Source organism: Lissotriton helveticus, chromosome 6, assembly GCF_964261635.1.
Source record: "Lissotriton helveticus chromosome 6, aLisHel1.1, whole genome shotgun sequence".
Taxonomy (NCBI): domain Eukaryota; kingdom Metazoa; phylum Chordata; class Amphibia; order Caudata; family Salamandridae; genus Lissotriton; species Lissotriton helveticus.
Window position 1 is genome coordinate 808,464,775 of NC_136067.1, and position 22,818 is coordinate 808,487,592.

General features: G+C 44.5%; 1 protein-coding gene across 2 annotated transcripts in view; it reads left to right on the forward strand.

Annotated features, from left to right (window-relative positions):
* Window positions 1–22,818, forward strand: part of ASCC3 (activating signal cointegrator 1 complex subunit 3) — a 2,002,173-nt gene that overhangs the window by 312,208 nt on the left and 1,667,147 nt on the right. For both annotated transcript variants that reach the window (XR_013596163.1, XM_078648375.1), the window contains exon 5: window positions 18,889–19,012. Coding sequence is in view for 1 of the 2 variants with exons in the window: in XM_078648375.1 (XP_078504501.1) it covers window positions 18,889–19,012 (124 nt within the window). In the remaining variant the exon portion in view is untranslated. The remainder of the gene's footprint in view (window positions 1–18,888; window positions 19,013–22,818) is intronic.

The following is a 22,818-nucleotide window of genomic DNA, read 5'->3' on the forward strand; positions in this document are numbered from 1 at the left end:
CATGGTTAATCATGACAACCTCCTATCCATTCTGAAGAATAGGATGGGGTTCTCTGGTCAGGTCCTACATTGGTTCTCGTCCTTCCTCCACCATAGATCACAAAGAGTCAAGGCAACCCACTCCCTCTCCCAGGCCTCTCCAGTACTCATGGGTGCCCCCAAGGATCAGCCCTATCTCCAATCCTCTTCAACCTTTTCTTGGAACCATTAGCTGATTCTCTAAATTGCATGTACAATATTTTCTATATGTATGCGGACGATACGCAACTTTATCTGAAAATCTCATCTCCGGATGACATCATCTCACTTAACTCTACCTTATGTCTACGCAGAATTGGTTAACTGAGAACCATCTCCTGCTCAACACTTCCAAAACTGAATTCCTTCTTAACTCGCCTGCAAACCACAGCCCCAAATTAGACCTTTGGATAAATCACCTCACTACTTTCAACTGCTCCCCTCTCAGCATAGACTCTGCCAAATCCCTTGGAATCACCCTGGACAAACACCTGAATACGAAAAATCACATCAGCAATGTATGTAAGGGAGCTAATCACTTGATGAGGACACTTAGAAACATTAAACCATTCCTCCCACAATCCGACTTCAAGCAGGTGGTCCAAGCGCTGGTCTTGCCGAGGCTTGACTATGGCAGCGCTGCTCTCTCTGGCCTTACGAAATACACCCTGGCTCCACTAAGGGCACCACTAAACGCTGCGGCTAGATTGGTGTATGGTACCAAACTAAATGAGCACATATCCCCAGTCCTAAAATCTCTTAAATGGTTGCCCTACGAAGCTAGAATTCAGTTAAAGATTTATGTTCTGGTGCACAAAGCTCTGCATCTCAATACTCCCAGATACCTAGTGCAAAAGCTTGAATTATCATATGGTGCTAGAGCCTCAAGAAGCGCTAACACTTTCCTCCTGAACCACTCATCCTTAGCAAAAAGAGAACTTGTCACCGAGCCTTCTCCGGCGTGGCCCCAGAGCTATGGAACTCTCTTCCACTGGAAATTTGCAGAATCTCCTTGACGGCTGCTTCAAACTAGAAGCCCAAAGAGTCCTAATGAATACATTTTTACCATAATTGGGCTAGGTTTCTCCTGCTCGAAGCTAGTAATCCTTTATTCACAGTACAAACATTTGATGCTGTTCTTCCTTCCCACATAGTGTGCCTTCCTGCGTAGCCTGCTATATACCTGTTTATTGTATTACTCGTCCTGTCTTATTTGCCTTGTAAATATGTGATCATTCCTTGTTGTTGTTTTTTTTTTTTTTTTTTAATTCTTACTCGATGTCCTCATTGCTCTTAGGTCCTTCCTTCCATCCTTTTTGTAAAGCGCTCTGATATCCTTCGGGATCTTGTTCGCACTATATAAAACTTTATAAATAAAAAAAATAAAAATAATGTGAACAACCAACAGTAGTTGGACTGAAGTACCGAAAATTATATGATCCCCTCCCAACAATAATCATTACATTACCAAATCCCCTTACCATTACCAATAAGCAGTCGGTCGGCAGTGTAGAAGGTTCAAGCGTTTATTAGACAAACACAAAACTCTGCCAGAGGAGCTCCTTGCGACCTAACCCAAAAGGTCCGCCAAGAAGACTGCTGGCACATTGTCAGCACATCACATATATACAATTGCGTTGGCACCGGCATGGCCTAACATGGAAAAATACAAATTGGTACAAGCTAGTACAGTAATAGGAAAACCCATATAAGGCACACAAAGAGCTCCTGATTTCGCTCAGGCAGCAAGGTCAGACGGGTGACTCCCTTCTGTCTTCTCAGAGACAAACCACCCTGCACCCCTCCCGGAATGTGCTTATCGGCCCTTCCTCGGCTAACTACGACCTTGCCGAGCCTACCGAGCTGAAACAGCAGTTTCTGCAACAGTTGGTTTCTTTCCCAGGAGCAGGGTTTTTAGAGCTAAGGGAGAATAAGGCCTGTGCATGTACGATATTAAAGAAGGCCATAGTATGGTATTCATATAGCGTAACGTGGCATGAAGCTAAGTGAAAGTAAATACCGTAAATACTAATTATGCATGTCTACAGTGTGAGTTTAGTGACACCATGCTAATCCTAACATATCGATTATCAATACTACGTGATCAGGAATCGATTCTGGTACCTCAAACCCTCCTTTTAGCGTGGTGGCGCTAAATGACAACAGACATCTACTCCTCGAATATTTCTTCATCGATGACCATCATATCATGTACCTCTTTCTGCAGCATTTGGGCTTTAACAGCGATAGGGGATGGGACACACAGAGTGGTGATACGGGAAGCACAGTAAGAACAGCAGGCTGGACCACAGTGCATCAAGACACAGCACGTAAAAATGATGGCAGCAGCTCCTCCTAAAATTAACATTATCTTCCATCCCCATGTGGCCAGAAGTCCCCAAAACCAACCTGACAATGACCAAGACCCATTGTCAACATGCATTTCGGAGGCAATGCGATGCAGTTTCTGGATGGCTAGATGGACGGAGGGGGCGGAGTCAGGAATATATACACAACAAGAACTGCCGATGACGCGGCATGCCCCACCCCGATCAGCTAAGATAACGTCTAGAACCATTCGATTTTGAAGCGCTACAAGGCGAGTAGCCTGAATTTCCACCGTTAGGTTTGTTAAAATATCAGTAGTGATATTAATGACATTCTCCACTATTCTAGACAGTCTCCTAATTTCCCTACTATTGAAAATAGGCCCCCAAAAGGGTACTAGACCCTTGCTGAAATCCGTAAATTGCTGCAATGAAGTATCTGTCTGATCAACTTCAGTCATATCGAGCTGTCTACGTGCTCTGTGTAAGAGTGTACTACGGGAATGGCTCGAGGTCACCTCGGTGAAGCTTGCTATCGGTGTGCTTGTGATTGGAGCGGCTGTATTCCCATGATACGACCGCATCGGGTATAACTGATGCGTTTTATGATAGTTGGAGGGAGCCACATAAACAGGGGGAAACAGAAAGGACAGATAACAGCGTCCCCCCCAGTTTCGTGGTAGCCAAGTGTATGCATGTTCCCCACACACGAAGTACACATTGTGGGGAGTAATCAAAGGAGGGCTAATACGTTTTCGCAGTCGATAGGTATAATTGCAGATGCTATTCCCCATTTGTACCTTACCTATCCCTTGCACACAAAATCCTGCAGAAACATTCAAAATAGGGATGGGGACAGTGCGGTCTCTGGTAACATTCCGTTCGATGAAAATCTGAAAGTATTGAGTGGCATTAAAGTCTTTAAAATCATACAGTTCATCTTGTAACCAAGTTTTGTTCATTGCCGCTAAGTACAGCTGTATACAACCTTGTGGGTCAATTATCACCTTATCCCCATGTCCTGTTCTATTATAAGCATAGTGTGTTCGAACATAATCAAGAATAATATTATGCTCATTGACATCTAGATCCCTGAAATGCTCACTCCCATGCCGGTATATCGCCAGAAACAGTTTGTACCATGCTTCACAACTACCTAGATAAGACAGAGGGCGGGAGAGAAATAGATCATGATTGCGCACTACAGTAGGCAGGAGTCCACAAACCCAACAATCCGTGGCGTTAGTAACATTGTGCGTCTGATGCAACATTTCTATGAATACATTTTTAGCATATTTTTGGCGATGTCTTTCTTTGTGGGGCGCTAGGGTAAACAGGAAATGTTCGGGAGGTGCGGCAGTAGTGGGCAAAAACCTTTGCAATGGGTATTTATGTTCTAGGTATACAAACAGACTCATGAACACAGCTACTATAACAGTTATAGTTACAACAAAAGCTATTTTGACCTTCGTGGTCCATGTGGAAAACATTGGCTCATAAAAAGGTATGCGTCTAGGCGCAATAGGAAACTCTTCTTCTAGGATTACACGACCAAAAGGGTACATTGCTAGCTAAAAGTCCAGAAATAGGCCTAGCAGTCCGATCTGCCAGAGGGTTTCTTCGTTCCTGCGTCCGTCAGAGTCTCACAGGCAGACTCGTATCCCTATTCCAAGGTAGAAGCCATATCCGTTTGAACAGAATCTTCTTTCTGAACAGAGCACAATGATTGAAAAGTTCCAGCTCTCAACGAGTTCAGTCCAGTGTCTTGCTCAGCGCTCAGACCGGTAGTCTAGCAAACCCTATCTTATGCAATGAAGTCCTTCCCTATCTCCTGACAATGTGGTCTGAGGCGCCGTGTGTCGGCCTTCTGGGCCGAAGATTGTATCGCTCACGACCCAACACTTCAGGGTCAGAAAAGAGCACACCCGGGGCTTTCCGTACTGGTGATGTTTGGTCGTCTGGGGTACTTGAAACAGAATTCAACGCTATTGCACGCTCACTTGCAACTTCAGTGGAGACCAAGTCATCTGATCTCGCCGATCCTTCCTGTAGCCTCCGCTCAATCTCGCAGGCGTCAGAAAAGGGCACAAATGCATCAGCTCTTTCAGTTTCCTGTGTTAGAATTTCCCCTGGACGTGACCGCTCACCAGGGAGTGGAAGTGGTAGCCGTTTCAGATGCGAAACATGTATCCAATGTTTGCGGCCATCCACTTTAACCGCCGTCCGGGTGGCCAACAAAATCTGCCGTGGCTCAGACCATCTAGGAGCCAAGCTGGTGTCCCGCTCGAACTTTTTGACCAGGACCCACTGGCCGGGCTGTAAACGATGACCGGGGCCCTCTGGCAGTGGCTGCAGTACAGAAGCTACCTGCTGATGAACAGAACGAAGGTCTTTAGTCAAAGCATACAGGTAATCAATCAACATAGGATATTCAATATCTGCAAAAGAACGAGGTCGAGGTACCCCCCACACGTTAGCAGGTCTCCCAAACAGTATCTCATATGGAGAGAGACCCGAACGTGAGTGCGGGGTGACACGTAAAGACATAAGGGCTAGAGGTAAAGTGTCAGGCCAGTTCAACCCCGTACTCTCCTTTATTTTTGCCATTTTCAATTTTAGAATGCCATTGTACTTCTCCACGAGCCCTGCTGATTGGGGGTGTCGGGCAGCATGGAATTTTTGTTGTATGTGTAAGCCCTCGCAGATATGCCGCACAAGGGCCCCATGGAAATGTTGCCCGTTGTCCGACCAGATCAAGCGAGGCAATCCGAAGCGAGGCACAAACTCTTTCAGGAGAGCTTTTGCAGTTGCCAATGCTGTGTTCTCCTTAGTAGGGTATGCCTCAACCCATTTGCTAAATGCACAGACTACAACCAGTACATATTTGAGATTATTGACGCGGTCCATATGAATATAATCCATTTGGAGCACTTCAAAAGGCAATGCAGGTGGTGCGAAATTCCCGGCCAAAACAGTTTCTCCTTTTCCTGGATTATGCTGCAAGCAGACCATGCAATATTGGACCAAACGGACAGCCGTCCGTTGGATATTCGGATTATTCCAAACTGGATCTAAGATCCCACAGATACCTTTTGCTCCTATGTGTGCTGGTCTGTGTGCCATTGTTACCACAGCCTGTACTAATGCATTGGGCAGTAGCCATCTTTGCTTTTCAGTCAAGTCGATCCAACAATTATTTTCATCCAATCTCCCTATCTCTTGTTCCCATTTCTCTAGTTCCGCTGAGGTGGCTTCCTTCTGTAGTATTCTCACACTTTCCATAGTATTATCAAATAATCCACAGTCTCCCCCCACCCATCTAGTAGAGGAATGGACGTACATGGGTGACATCAGCGACTGTGCTGTCTGCTTGGCCACCTGGTCTGCAAAAGCATTGCCTTCTCCTACCTCATCCACAATCACTTTGTGAGCACTGCATTTGATAATAGCCACTTTCTTGGGGAGAGTGAGAGCATCCAACAACCTCAAAACCAGCTGCCCATTCTGTATTCTCTGACCGTGTGAAGTAAGGAAGCCCCTTTCTTTCCACAGCCGCCCAAAACTATGGGCTACGCCAAAGGCGTATTGGCTGTCCGTGTAAATGTTGACCTCTAGTCCCTCACTCAGCTCACAGGCTCGTAACAAGGCCATAAGTTCAGCGGCTTGGGCTGATCGGTGGGGTAGTCTAAGTGTTTCAACAACTGTTTTCAGGGTCGTGATCGCATATGCAGCTGTCGTTGTGCCATCTGTTAGTTTGAAACAGGAACCATCCACATATAGCTCTCCCTGGGGTTGATCTAAGGGTGTGTCTGTGAGGTCAATTCTACCCTTGGTCTCTTCCTCTGTGCGATATATGCAATCATGTAAATTAGTGTCCTGTTCACTCGTATGGAGTGGTAACAATGTGGCTGGGTTCAGTGTTGCACATCGAGTAATCGTAATATGTGGTGCAAATAAGGTCAGCTCATACCCGGTAAGGCGTGCACTCGTAAGATGCTGCGTTTTTGTTTTATTTAGCAAGGTGTCTACTGCATGCGGCACCATTACAGTCAAATTGGAATTTAAAACGAGTCCTTCTGATTGTCGGATGGCCACTGCTACTGCAGCCGTAGCCCTCAGACAGCTAGGAAGTGCTCTTGCAACATTATCCAATGTTGCTGATAAATAGGCGCACGGTCTTTGCTTACCTCCAAAGGCCTGCGTTAAAACAGATAATGAACAACCGTCGACCTCGTGTACATATAGTACAAAAGGTTTACGATAATCTGGAGTACCCAGAACAGGGGCAGAGCATAAAGCAGTTTTTAGAGAGTCAAAAGAGAGCTGACATTCATCCGTCCAGGGTAGGGGTTCATGCACATCTTTGGTAGTCAAATGCAACAAAGGTTTAGCCAGAAGTGAAAAATTAGGTATCCATTGGCGACAGTAAGATGTGATGCCAAGAAAAGCGCGGACTTCACGCTGCGTGCAAGGTACAGACATGTTAGAAATGGTAGCAATACGTTCAGGTGTTAGTCGTCTACCCTCCTTCGATAAGAGATGACCTAAGTAGGTCACCTCCTTTCGACAATACTGAAATTTAGATAAGGATACCTTGTTCCCCTTGACTGCCAAATGGTGCAACAATTTAACCGTAGCTTTTTTACATCCATCCTCTGTGTCAGATGCAATGAGTAAGTCATCTACATATTGCAAGAGGACATTGCCATCCGGCAATTCTAAGTCATCCAACAGAGCCTTCAGAGCCTGGCTATATATACTCGGACTTTCAGTGTAGCCTTGAGGAGCGCGACAGAAGCGGAAACTGCGTCCGGATATTGAAAATCCGAAGATCTGTCTGCTATCAGGGTGGATAGGAATGCTGAAGAAAGCATTTTTCAGGTCAATGACCGAAAAGTACTGTGCAGTCGGAGGGATCATGGTGAGAATGGTAGTGATATCGGTCACCACAGGATACTGTGGCACCACAATTTTGTTAACGGCTCGCAAATCAATCACAAAACGATAGGCAGCACCCATCTCCCCTTGGTCATGGTTCCTCTTCAAAATCGGGAGGATCGGGCTATTGCAAATATTGGCATTTGTTTCTTCTACAACCCCTTTGTCAATCAGTTCCTGGATGATGTGCAATAAAGCCCGTTCCCCCGCCGGTGCTATTTTGTACTGTGGGATGCGTGGTAGTTTAGCGCCTTGCTTCAACGTGATGTGAACTGGGGGTATGTCCAGTTCACCCACATCTGCGTCCCCTATCGCCCAAAGGGAGGTTGGGACGCCATCGAACTCCGGTGGGAGTCGTTCATTTTTCGTAAAACATTGTTTAACAGGTGTTACAGAGGGACGTATAGTTAAATAGACCCCATCCGCAGAACAATGTATAGTAGCATTCAATCTTTTCAGCATATCCAATCCCAACAGATTCTCTCCACAATTCGATGTCAATAAGAAAGGAGTGTCCATAGTGGCTGGACCAATCGTAAAGGGGATAGGTTTAGAGATGGGGCTTACAACGGGGACTCCGGAAAAACCCACCGAAACATTGTTTTGCCCGGACAGAGCTGCCCCTGGAACCAATGATCGAGCAACGGAACTGTTCATTGCTCCTGTGTCAATTAGAAAATTTTCAGATGTCCCCAACACTTCCCCTCTGATGTAGGGTCCCCTCTGATTGACCGGAATTGACACATGGCCCCCCCTCTGTCCCTGGCTATCCTATGCTGGGGCATATTCATCATCATTCCCTTCGGCATAGTCACCATGGTAGTATTGTCTGCGTTGGGGGTTATCAAAATGATTCCTTTCTGACCTGTCTTGTTGAACGTCTCTGTGCTCGTCTCTATGCATATCACCTCGGTCGGGGCCCCCTCGTCCTCTACCTCGTCCGCGAATCGCTGCGTTCTGGGCGGCCAAGTATGGACACTGAGCCTTCCAGTGTCCCTCCTCTTTACAATAGGAACACTGGTTGATGCCGATTGACGGGGCTCCTCCTGAACCCCTTCCTGTCCCCGCCCCTCTTGTCATTGGGCCCCGACCACCTCTACCTCCTCCTTGCCCTCGAACCACTTGCTGTAACAGTACTCGAGTCTTCAGATCCTTAACCTTTTTATCCACCTTATCCTTATTTTCATTTTCTCTATGCTCGTAGTACTGGGCCATGCTGAGGATTACAGACGGGGAAGAGGTAGTCCAGGTACTCTCTGCCGCCTCCAGTCGTGCTGAAATTTCCGGAGCCAGGTTCGTAACGAACCTGTTAACGAACAACCTTGTGCCCCCTTCTGTGGCCAAATCTTGCCCACTAAAATCAATAAAAACCTCTTCGAACCTGGTAAAGAAGTCGGACACACTTTCGTCCTTCTTTTGTCTACAGGCGGACAGTTTATCCCAATCGACTTTTCGGGGTGGGATCAGAGTATGCATAAAAGTTATTATTTTCGCTGGAAGAGAAGTTATTTCCACTCTTGGTTTGTCCCCTGGTTTGCGATCCTGGTCCCAGCCCCTTAACTCCTCCCACGTGCCACCAAATTCAGCATGATTAGAATCGTGCACCTGTCGCCATATATCAACCGGTACTAGTAGTCCGAAGAACAATTCAACATCGGCTAAAGTCATTACAGCGGACGCAGCTGCTTCGGTCAATTCTTTGTAGTACGCAGTAGGATTCTTTCGGGGATCTGGCAGCTGAGATTTCAACGCCAGTACTTCACTTCTTTTCCATGGGGTATAAACCCACTGTTCCTGGAACCGAGCCGCCACCCCTTGTCGTATGATCGCCTGATTACCATCTCGTTGTTCGGGGATTTCGGGATGATAGATTGGGTGTACTTCTCGCATAGGGTGTTGCGTAGTCCACTGTGGACTTTTCAAGAATAATCTGTCGCGATATTGTACCAAAGTGTCTACATTCTTAAATACTTCTTCCGGTGTTAGGCTAAATTTATGGGCCCAATCTCTGATAGTATACAGGATCTGGGGGGCTGTCCCGTCCCTAAAGTTTATTTCCCAAGACCCAATGAGCGAATTGGACATCTCATATAGCACATGTTGTTGCATGACCGGCTCTAAATCCTTCACAGTACTCCATATGTCAATCAGGGTATATACTTCATTCCGTACCCACTTGATAGCCTGGTCTCCTAATGTTTCTTTTTCGCCATATTCTACAGATGCTCTAGTGAACAAACGCTTGCTATCTAGGCCCCCTACAGCTCCCCTCGGGGTCGGGTCAAACCTCCTGGGTGTAATACAAACTCGGGGGGAGGATATCTCCGGCATAGGGAGACTCAAGTGCGTCTGAGGGGATGTGATCAGTTGTGTAGACTCGGGGACAAGCGTAACCAAGGCCCCACCTTGAGGAGAGGAAACACCGTTATCTTGTTCATGGGTAACGGAGCCCCGTTCCTCGGGCGCAGATGCCCGTGGTCTAACTTCTGGCTGGACAGGTATTGCGGGGTATATACGCTCCGGGGCATATGGTGGGGGAGGCCTTGCATTTAACAATTCCTCAATCTCATCTTCCGCCCCTTCTCTGGCTACATAACATTGGTCTACCTGAAGTTTAAACCGCCTGTCTGCAATTTCAATATTTTGTTCTACCTTATTTTTATCATATGCGATAGCCTTCTGGGTAATAGTCTGTCCCTGCTCTATCTTCATTAATTTTTCAGATCGAATGCGTCGTCTCTTTGCTTCTTTCTGCCATTTGTTAAGGGTGTCGAACATCGACTGCCGGCTGCGTTTAATAAAAAGACGTTCTTGTAAATATGCCAGTTTTTGTTCATCGAAAGACCCGGTTTTTGGCCATTGCAATTCTATATTGTCCTTAGTGTATTTATGCCACAAAGAGTTAAAGATGAGGGGGCCAATACCATGCTTACAATACATAAAGTGGCTAGGTGTCCCTTCTGGTGGGTTCGGCTGACTCTCGTCTAACCTCCCCTCGTCGCTACGGACACAACCAAAACACAATTTGCTAAGGCACGGCATATCGTATTATCTCGTTTCTGGCTGAAAAGGAATTTCTCCGTTAGTACAAATTCAACGAACTTAAATATCACGTTATCCTTGTACTTTCATTCTCATGGCCATGACACCCATCATCCTCACATCCGTATTTTCCTTATACATCAGACAAACGTAAAACGTAACATATAAATTCCAGCAATTGCAATCAAAAAAGTGGAGCCCGTCGGCTCCCACTTGTGGAGAACTCTTCTGCTAATTTATTCAAAAGGCTGCAAAAACACGTCCAACAACAGTCTCGTCCTCAGACTGCCTAAAGATAGTTACACAGGTTTTAAACCACAGACCGGTCTACAGGCCATCCGACGGCATTCATGGTTCACCTCCCGAACTGTTCTGGCTAAGCCCGCGTTTCAGCGCCGCTCCAGATTTGTCCGGGTGCTACCCAATCTCAACCATCGGCTTTCCCGAGAACAGTCCGGCCGAGCAGGAACCGCAGTTCCCCTAGGCGTATAATCCTTATCTTTAGTGTACCCAGAGCGTTCGCACGTGCAGTTCCACACTGCCCCCGTCGAACCTCCGACCAGATCCTCTCTGTGACAACTAATGCAAAGTCAGAGTTCCTCCGTGACCATGGGCCACCAAATGCTTAAATCCCGCTATTTAAATCTGCATATGCAATTCAACATATAACGAGACACAACACTCACCTGGTGCACGCAGGTTTGCCGGAACGTTCTTCACTGCCGACGTTTGCCCAGTATCAGCGCTGCAGGTTCTCGGGTTGCACCCGAAGGACTCCGGCGTGGGGTTACTAGCAGCTGAAGCCCTCCGGACCGGGAGGGCAGAGCAAAACCCCAATTCCTTATGTGTCTGGTCTGCAACTCTCCCGATCAAGAGGACCCCTTTCGATGTCGCCTGTGGCTACACAGGGACGACCCCAACGCGGAGTCCCGGCGGAGTCGCCAACTGAAGTACCGAAAATTATATGATCCCCTCCCAACAATAATCATTACATTACCAAATCCCCTTACCATTACCAATAAGCAGTCGGTCGGCAGTGTAGAAGGTTCAAGCGTTTATTAGACAAACACAAAACTCTGCCAGAGGAGCTCCTTGCGACCTAACCCAAAAGGTCCGCCAAGAAGACTGCTGGCACATTGTCAGCACATCACATATATACAATTGCGTTGGCACCGGCATGGCCTAACATGGAAAAATACAAATTGGTACAAGCTAGTACAGTAATAGGAAAACCCATATAAGGCACACAAAGAGCTCCTGATTTCGCTCAGGCAGCAAGGTCAGACGGGTGACTCCCTTCTGTCTTCTCAGAGACAAACCACCCTGCACCCCTCCCGGAATGTGCTTATCGGCCCTTCCTCGGCTAACTACGACCTTGCCGAGCCTACCGAGCTGAAACAGCAGTTTCTGCAACAGTTGGTTTCTTTCCCAGGAGCAGGGTTTTTAGAGCTAAGGGAGAATAAGGCCTGTGCATGTACGATATTAAAGAAGGCCATAGTATGGTATTCATATAGCGTAACGTGGCATGAAGCTAAGTGAAAGTAAATACCGTAAATACTAATTATGCATGTCTACAGTGTGAGTTTAGTGACACCATGCTAATCCTAACATATCGATTATCAATACTACGTGATCAGGAATCGATTCTGGTACCTCAGGACAAACCAACCCTTTCCCCATACCCCATGTGGCCCAGCCCCAAAATGTTTTTGATCAGGATGGAACCGCATTAGGTTCTCTGCCGTCAGCACGATCTCTATAGGTCCTGATTTCCAAAGCTAGATGTTCCCAGCTCATAGTGGCTCCAATTGTAGGCCCCTGTAATCAGCCATGCTTACAAATTAAGCAAGGAGATGTTGAAGGCCAAGTGTATCATCGCAGCATCATGTTGGCACAGCAACTAGGCCAATTTTTTGCACTGTGCTGAATGAATGAATACAGCAGGCCACAAAGAGTTTGATCATAAGAATTTCCCAAAATCCTGTGTCATGAATATTTATGGCAATATTTTCTATTTGATTGCTCAAAATATGGCAAAACTGGGCAATATAAACGTGATATCATGTTTTGTTTGCACGACAAATTTGAACAAAACAGAATTCGAAATAGGAATGTATTCAAGCGCTGACAGAAGCCCTATTAATTATGTGTGACGAGGAATTGTGATTACCAAACCTGAAACGTTCACTAAAGATTGATAATCAACCTCAAACTTGTCTCCCAAAATATATTGATGAAGATTCCTTCTGTGATTCCTTCTGATTAGCTTCAGATGTAGAGATGGAGCTGTGGAATGGACTACAGACCTCTTTCTCTACTTATAGCACTTTATGAATGAGTCATCAAGAGGAGTCAGTTGCACATTGGAAGACATCCTCCATTGGCCAGTTACTGCGGTGTGAAGGGTTACCGAGTTAGACATAATCATCAGAAGCCTTTCAGTGCTTTTCCATTGGATCAGTCACTGCCAGTTGATCCATTTCATGCAAATTGCAAGGAAGCGTCGGGGCCCGTTTGCCTGCCGTCTACCCTTGTAATTCACAAGGAAATGTTTTTCAGGGTGACAATCTGGTAAACTGTCGGTAGGTTAGACTTTGGGTTCGTTGGCCACGAAGTTCTTCTCATTGTGCAATCCTGGTAATTTAGTGATGCATAGCAATGCAAAGAAAACCTTTACTAGAAATGCAGCTGCTCCTGTTCCATACTTGCAAGCCAGAGGCATTATATGCGTAGTCAGTACTATCTAGTTGCAGTCTAATCCATTGACTGGGCAGGCACGACACCAGAAGAATAAATAAATAAATAAGTAGGCTTATAATGTGTGCAATCGCAGAGACTTGCAGAATGTAACACTTTATTGGCTTCTTTCTGGGTGCTAATGTATTGTCTTGTTGTAGATCTCAAGATGAAGCCTACTCTGTAGTGCCGCAGGGGAACCGGTAGATATGTTCTCGCAATGAAAAACAATCCCTATTGCTTAAACATGAAACTAATTAACATGTTCTTAAAAAGTTAATTATGTATTGATTTGAGCGCCATCTGTTTTACTTTGTTTAATCTCTCTGGTGAGAAGGGCCCTGCAGGTTTTACTGTGCCTTCCACACTGCAATGGTTCTGGATGGTGTGTTTGTAGGTCTCAATTCAATGGAAGCCAAACCCAACTCCACAGGGTGCTCACAGGTATTCAACAGGCTATTGAGCACTTTAATCTTCATAAGACCTCGATTGGTTATCTTTATGTTAACATAATCATGCAATCTTGTAGTGTCCTCTCACGACTTACTGGATTAAGCACATTCCTTGTCATACTTTGAGTCTTTCTTCGTGACTGTCGAAGGGACACAGTTTGGGTGGTGTGTGATCCGTTTCCTTTTACAAATGGCGCTGAAAAATAACTTCCAGAAATGTGATAAACACCTATTCTGTGCGAATTATGAAGTAGAAAAAAGGAGTAAATGAAACCGTATGTTCATGAAGAAATCTTTTTTTCGAATCTGCATCTAAAATGTTTTTTTTTTTTGCCATTTGATAATAATGTTACTTTGATATACATAAGAGCAAAGTATTGCACATCGTAAAACAGATTTGTGCGTCCATTTTACATTCAACTGTTGTATCAGTTCAAGGAATAGTATATGTTATATATAGGCTCTCTACGTCACATGAGGGAATGTTGATCATATCTTCGCTCAAACATCAACTAGGTAACATATTTTGCATCATTGCTCTGGCTCAGGTTGACCATATTTATCCCATGCTTCTGGACAGTAGATTAGATAGCTAAAGTTTGCCCCTATTCACCTATTTTTTATTATGGTCTGCTCTTTGTATGCATTTCCTAATGGGAGCTGTAGGGTTAAACCCAAAATGCCATAGTATCAAAAAGTATAACCAACATGATCTAGCTTTAAGCAAAAAGCACACTACAAATTATAAAAACGTCCTGAGGGTCGGAACACCAGCATATGTAGTGACCCACTGTAAGTCACACCTCCCAGTGTGTTGCAGGACTTGTAGTCTAATATGGCGGGAGGGAAAGGGGGGGTCTACAGTGTAGCCCATCTTTCGGAACGACCCAACAATCCTTCAGAGAGGTCTGCAGGACACAGCTGCCCGGGGGTGGAGGAGGGAGCAAGCATTGTCATTCATTCTGGGTTTCTACACCCTGCGCGGGGAGAGGCTCCACATACAGCCCCCAGGGTGCCAGCCTCTACTTCTCTCAGTCAAAAGTGCCTACTGTTCTACCAAGGAATCACAATTTGAGTCCTCAGTCACTCCTTGTGGCATGGGACACATCCAACCCACTCTCTGCGGCCTCCCTCTCTGCTATTCCAGGCCTTGAGCCTGCCAATGGGCCTTGAGCCTGCCAATGGGCGTTGTCTTATCCCTCGTGCATCATCCCAAATCAGTGCTCGCTCCTCTGCCCTGGTCCACATGTCTACATCTTTTGCCCATAGTGCAACCGTTGGGCCCACCCCAGCACACCATCACATTGATATCTATCTTCTGCCCAATACCAAGGCCAGATCCGCAAATCTGGAACCAAACTGACGTGCTTTAGGTATGGGGAGAAATTTTAAGAGGCACACTTCATCAGTACAGGGGAGCGAATGGGCCAACACTTCTTTGAGTGTAGCGACCATCATGTCCCAAAATTATCGTAATCCTGGACAACTCCACGTCATATGCCTAAAGTCCGCCCCAGCATCGAACACCTGGGGCAAGCCCTTCCCCGTACATAACCTGCAATCTATTGGGGGTCAAGTAGGTCATATGAATATAATTAAATTGGACATACTTGAATCTTGTATTTCTGGAAATGTGCCTGGGGCTTGTCACAGTCTTACCCCACTCTGGGTCTGGGAGATTCCTACCCAACATCGCCCCCACCCCCACCTCTCTCGTGTTTTCACCAGTGGTGTCATGGCCATCTCCGGTTGTGCCCGGTAGAACCACTTCACCAGATGACATGCAGAACCCAATGCCTGAAGGACAGCATGTGTCTCCGTCTTCTTTTGGCCATCTGGCCACAGGTCCCCAAACATTCGTACTAATGCATGGTATGTCAAGAATTGGCCAGGGGGTAACTCACTCTGTGCCATCAAGTCCTCCAGTGGGATAAGCGCTTCCAGTTGGTAGAAATCACCAATCGTGATCAGGCCCTCCTTGGTCCTGCCGGTTAACTGCTTTCCCGTGAATGGAGAAAGGGAAGAGGGGACACCATGCAGCAGCCCTACTAATGGTAAAGCTAGGGCATATAAAGGAGTCCCATCTGTCCTCCTCAGGCATCTCTGCCAACAGTGAAACACACCTCAGCACGACTCCCTGCCGAGGAATCTCTACTTACAGGTCAAGGAGCGATGCTAATAAAGTCCCCTGTATACTTGTCTCCCAGCTCTTCAAGAGTCTCACCATCGAGTTATCTAATTGAAATTAAGCTGCCAAGTAATATAATTCAAAATCAGGGGCAACCAGGCCCCCATTTTGACATACCGAATTGGTGACCTCTTTGAGGACGGAGTGGGTCGGGATGGGAAGATCACGTTTCAGACGGGCGGGACGTTACCCCCTGACGACGTTTCACTAATATAGGGTCGGGCATGCACTCCGTGATATAACGGGCGACCAGCTGTCCGAACTGCCAGAAGTTGCCACCTTCTCCCCCTCGGAAGGTTGTCTCAAACTTTTACATTCTTACCCAAGACTATTGGAAACAACACTTCACTAAAGCCAGGCTCGACTGGCAAATTGATCTAGAACGGGCATCAGACGACGATACATGGTGCTATTGTTGCGAGGCTACACAGCGTGTCTCTCTGAACGAGCAACACCGTCTTATACATTTCAAATATATCAATAGAGTATATTACACCCCGTTCCGCCTACACAATTATGGTCTCTGAGACACCGCGAGATGTGAAAGATGTGGTATTGACCCTGCAGGGTTTATCCACATGGCCTGGCTTTGCCCTGAAGTAGCCAACTACTGGATTGCCATTTTCCGTAAACTTAGTGATATTACTGGAGAGTCCCTGGATCCAGACCCATTGTTAGCTCTGCTTGCCTTCTCCAAACATATACGCAAAGGCATCAGGCGCTTGGTCGACATGGCTCTATTGATAGCTAAGCGTGTAGTTGTAATACACTGGCCCAGAGATCCCCCTCCTACTATAGTGCAATGATCCTGAGATAGGTTCTATTGTAACACACAAGCTGAACTATATAATGAATTACTCCCTCCCCAGAGCCGTCCCAAGAACTTTTGGAGCCTATATCAAGAATATCTGGCGGATAAGGTGTAAATCAGATATTGGTGGAATCTTCCCCTCTCTCCCCGCAGGGGTTCGGTAGGGGGCAATTGTAGGATATTACTGGTTTCCACCATGGAATTGTTCTTCTGTGGCTACCTGATGTAATGCTCCTGTAGGCTGCTTTTGGGTTTCTTGCTTGGAATCTCTCTCCACACATTGTTCCTCTATATTGTCATCATAGCTTCCGAACGATGATTGTAATTGTCTCCTTGAAGTGCTCGCCATCCCATACTGCAGAGGTCTTCAAACTGTGGGGCGTGCCCCCCTGGGGGTCTGTGCAGGGTTTCCAAGGGGGGAGCGAATGTCTCTGCACTTACGTGTAAATGAAGATGGCCTGGAACTGTCTTATTTATTTATTGCATTTCCTGGCTGTCTTCATTTACACATAGCCCGGGTTGCTGTGAAGGGAGGGCCTACTGTATAGCCTTGTGAACTCCTGTACTAAGAATAGGAATGTTCATGGAATTTCTACATATACACACTGTGATTGTTTTTTATTGTTTCCTCCCCTTTGTTATAATTGATATTATTTGTCCTGTCTCTTTGGATTGTAAAATTGAATAAACAAATAAAAAAAATTAAATAACAGGCCCGTCACTTTGAGGCCTCTGGAGCACTGTCGGAGAGACATTTCTCGAGCAATGTGTCCAATTGATTAAACCAGGAGTGTGGTTTCTTAATGGAAAGGTTAACAAGGAAATATAACAATCTAGGCAACATAATCATCTTGGATAAATAAATTATCGCCATTACTGGCAATTTCGGGGAACACCAAAACTGAACACAAGATTTGAGAGAGCGAATCATCGACCCCAGTTTACCCTCTTTAGGGTTAGTTAAAGCATGAAACACCTGAATTCCCAGATATCTGAAGGACACTGGTGACCATATTCACCCTGGGGGGCACACCAGTTGGTCGCATCGCTCCCGCTGTCATAGGGAACAAGAGTGTCTTCGTTTTATTAACCCGGAGCCCGGCAAAGGCAGCAAAATCACCTAGTAGAGTTAGCGTGTTCTCAACTCCCCATTGACCATCTGCCAAATACAGCAACAGATGATCCGCATACAGGGAAATAGCATGCTCCCTGTCCTCCACATCTAACCTGTTTTTATGGCTCAATACACATCTAGGTCTGGCACGTCTATGTCAATGCACAACATTCACATATGGGACACCATTTATTTAAGAAAATTAGGAACAAATATTTTGGGTCATTTCATGGTAATTTAGGCAGTATGTGGATATGCACTTCGTAGCACCAGGATCAATGTCACCGTTCAGGCCAAATATTCACACCCAAATGTTAAGTTATTGCACTTTGTAGGCTTTAAATATCGCGCAGGTCAAAAGTGAACACTGGAGTACAAAAGACATCCCCTTAATGCAACTCATGTAGTACCTACATAAGCCCACTGTCACCCAGACCTATTTGGATTTCTGGGTCAAGGGTAGAAGACCACCCTGTTTAGTTTTCACATGAGTGTCCTCCTAGGTCATTTAACTCGGAAGAGAGTTGTGATGATGGCCTTGTGTTCTTTAGGTAGCTGGAGATTCATTCAGTATGTGGGATTGAGCTAGCATCTGACTGTAAATTTATCACATCTAGAGCATTCAGTGTCCAGAGACTAAGAGGTTCTGAAACCATAAAATCAGAGCTTAATGTGAGCCAGTGCTTACAGATGAGGCATACCGACACTCATTTTTGGGGACTTATTTTTCCTCTTCAAACTTTGACTCAAGACAGGAACGAGAAAGGCATACAAGTGTGTGGTGGAGAAGGAAAGAGAATGATGGAAAAATAGTGAGGAGGCAGTCTTCGTATTTTGCAAGACAGGCATTCGGCTGTTACTGCCTTTGTTTACTTGCACGTGTTTGCTGTATTTAATTCCTTTTCAAATCCAAGATTTTTTTAGATCCCAGGATCTTTATGTTTAAAACCACCATTTTAATATTTGCATAATGCACACCTCTTAAGTGTTGTTCTAGCTAAATTTGATTTTGAAATGGAAACGGCTTAAGTCTGTGATTTTCCGGTGTTGGCCTTTTAATCCACTGCATCAAAAAATGGATGTGAGGAAAAGGCTAATTTTTGTGGTGAAACGCCCCAGAGCATTAACGCCTGTTGTATAAGCAACCCTCATGTTTGTGTCATTTGTGTTGATTGAAGTATAAACATTTTCAGCAAAGCTCTGCAATGTAAAGCTTATTGCCTTATATTCAATTTATATTCTTCATGTATGCATCTTTTCAGTTGTTTGAACTCCTCGGCCCAGAAGGATTTGGGCTCATCGAAAATCTACTGCAGAATAGGCGCAAGATTGTGGACCGGTCCCTCTCTTGGCCAGAAGATAACAACAAGCTCCAGGCATTACAAGGTAAATAAACCCAAAGCAGAGGATGAGTGGCTGCAGGATCATATGTAATAATTACCAAACGAAATGCATTACTCTAAAATATAGGAACATATACTGTTTGTTTAGTTCATTGTCACATGCGTTTCTATTTTCTACTGAACATACAATGGTTATTTTTTATTTACTCTGGGAAATATTTACTAATAATGACTTTTTGCATATGTGTGTGATGTACAACAAAACTCTGTTATCTCTATGCACCTTAATAATAAGTGTAGTTATTGAATTCGATAGTACTTATTTCACCAATCTCGGATAAAAGGCCGAGTTTGAAACAGTGGCACCGGGGTGACGGAAAATAACCTAATAACCCAGGCCACTGCTTTACGGCTGGTAAATCTGATTATCCAACATATCTTCATAATATTAGAATTTTTAACAGAAAAAAGTTTGAAGACTGAACTTAAAGATAGAGCCTCACAGTTCGCTTCGTCACGATAATTTCACACAATACCATTTATACATGCATAGACTGTAAAGTATGTCTATGCAGAACACCCGTTTACAAATTACAATTAGGAGCACGAATATACAATGTGTAGACCGGATTAAGGGTCTATGCGGGACACGCATGCATAGATAGAGTTATGAGCACCTATTCTATCATCTCGGATTAATACACTGCACCGGCAATGTTTATTACACCTCTCAAATATGGCGGACGCAAACCGTCCGCGGATCACAAGTTCTTTGTACCGACCCGGATTTAGAAGCCAGTGTTTATATGCTGGGCTTCCGGGTCATTGACGCCGGCTTGAAAAATATAGCGGGACGCTCGGCGAAAGTAAGACGAGTTAGCCGCAGTCGAACTCCTTAATACTTGGAGGTAAGCGCTAAATACAGAATGGCCACATGGTTGATGTTTGTTTAATGGGTACTCAATAACGCTACATAGCTAATACCGATCTTCCTTTTCTAAACAGTGGGCATTCAACTTCTCTCCGCATTTTGGGAGGAAGGCTACCATTGAAACATATAGACATTCCGGGGTCGCGATTTGGGATCACCGGCACAGAGTTATTACTCAAAGCTACCGATTTAAAGGTAAGCTTTTGATAATTCAGAAGTGTCACTCATGGAAATATAAGGCTCATGTAGACCCGATTAGACAAATACTGATCTCTTTTTTTAGCTATATCAAGAAAAAACGAACATATCCATACCGAGGAGTTTTGCCCACGCCGCGTTAGGCTGGGCCGGAATTATAACCAGCTGGAAGGTATGTTTGTACCTTCATGACAGATATAATGAGAGACTTGGAAAAGTGAGAATATCTGGAGAATTAATTTCTTGTTTAATTTGAATTATGTAGGCGTAAAGGTCACATAGCAATCGTTATCAGGTAAGCCTGAGTATATACTTACTCAGCATTTTACAAATAGAGCAGTACCCCTTGGTTTGGGACTGTGGGGATTAAGTTTGCACAAATACGGCACCGCATGGCACGTCAATCTTCACCCTACGGGTCTTATGAATACTGAGGTGAGCACTTACGTTATGAATAATATTATCATACCTGCACGAGATATTTGATAATCACCATCACGAACTGTGAGGTATTCCGCTAATGTACTAGACATTTGAATGTCAATTGTATCTATTCATGGGAGAGGCACGTCCATTCCTACCCCTTGTACCCCTCCATATGCATGTATGAACATCATATGACGTTATTTAAAAAGAAATGTAACCACACAGTATCAATCTGCGGTTTAATAACATGACTTAATTGTAAATTGTTTATATACGAGATAATGTATCTCGCAATTCCAATATATTTTCATATTGTATTTTTCCCAGCCCTGAGGAAGTCGTGGGTATCCGCCCAAGCGACGAAACAAGTGTTGGCTGGACTGAGGGAAAACTTGGAGATTAAATTATTGGATCTGTTGTCACATGTTGCTTTTATGTTGTTCTTGGAGATAACCATATAAGTTTCCGTAATACTTTATGTTGGTGTGATAGGTCTTTTCTTTAAGTTCTGTTTGTGATTATTGATGGGTTAAGATGACAACCCATGCCTAAGCACCCAACACCATATATAGTGAATAACTGAAATATATGCCGATATTCTGTAAAGCGCCAATCCCACCGAAAAACAGCCATCCGGTCATAAATCTCAAGTTTGAAGACTGCTTAGAGTTTTTTTGTAACGTGAAAGGTTTGTCGTGAGCTAGTATGTCGAAAATCTGTTTTCACTATGTAGGGTACTTTAGAGAAGAGATGTGATGGGATTTCACGAACAAGATCATATTAAAATTGTGTCACATTCACAAAGAGAAGCTAATTCGCAGAACAACGGTAGACAAAAGCAAATTGTTTGTGAAATTCAATTTGGCAGAGTTGGAGCGTTGATGGGGCTGAATGTGATGACTGTGAAATGAGTCACGAAGTTTGAAAATTATGGTAGCACGTGTTTTTTGACTAGATTGTAAACCATCTGCAAGGGAGACAGCAGGAAAATACAAAACAGTGGCAGACATTCAGAGTTAAATAGTTGCTTTGTGGATATTACAGTCAATCTCTGGGTAACAACTTTTTGGGGGAAAACACGAGTCGGCTTTTTTTTAGCAATGACTACGTTTGTTTTGTAACAGTATATTTTGACGAAAACTATTTAAGATGATAAATCCTTTAACTAAAAATACCCGTGTTTTTACAGGGTTCAAACACGTTCATATTGTTTGTTTAAAAAATGAAGTCTTTTTTAGGATTAGATTTACAATCAGTGTACAATTTCTAGTGGAAGGTTTGCTTTCCAAATAAAAAAAATGTAATAAATAATTTACCCAGTGATGTTGCTGAGCAAGTCATCCCTTAAGAAGGCCAAGGTTTTTTGAATGATGAAATTAAGAATATCTGAAATAATTTGTAGAGAATTATGCATTTGAAGTATCTATTATATTGTTTTATTTCTAGATGGTAATGGGTTGACGGCTTGCTTCTTTAGTGCTTAACCATAGTTTCGTTGGCATATCAAAATTTCAAGTCCTTACCCGAGTACATTTCTTCACAGCATCACTTTAAAGAGTGGGCAGCTCTATTCCGCCCCCCCTCAAACGTAAATGAAAAGCATACAACATTAGTTGAATTAGAATGCACATTAACCGCATCGCCGCTAGCGGTTTTCCCGCTGTGCTCGGCAATTTTCAAATTACCGCGTTACATGACGAGCTCAGCTCGTCATCCGCGTACGGCAGGTTACGCTCATGACGAGCTGAGCTCGTCATCAGCATGGAAGGCGTTAGGAATAATAATACCATTTAACTTACTTGCCATGGGCCTAGTGGGAAGTTGCAAGACAACTCTCGCTTCAAGCCCTACACCTTTTTACAGTTGGATGCCAAGTATTGCATAAATATCTTTTCTTTTTCATATGTATCCACCCTCTCTCCACTACCTCCAACTCACTAATGCGTGCACCGTGATTTTCTTTACCAGACTCCCAGCTCCCCTCATCTGTATATGCAACTTGTTGTACAGCTTCCAAATATCTACTAGATTGCACCCAAATGTCTTCAGGCTGTTGTTGGGGATTTTTGGGAGTTGGTTAGTGGTAACAATATCACAACCATACCAGGCGCACAGCCAATAGTTACGTTATTTCCCCCTTTTCAATGATTCCTCTACTTCAATCTTTATGCTTAATTGTCATATTTATTCTGAAACCTTGTTGCGTTGTTGGGGATTTGCCAGTTATTCATAGCACGTCTCGCAATCGCAATCATGTTAATAAGTTAAATCCCTTTGACTACAAAAATCAGGTG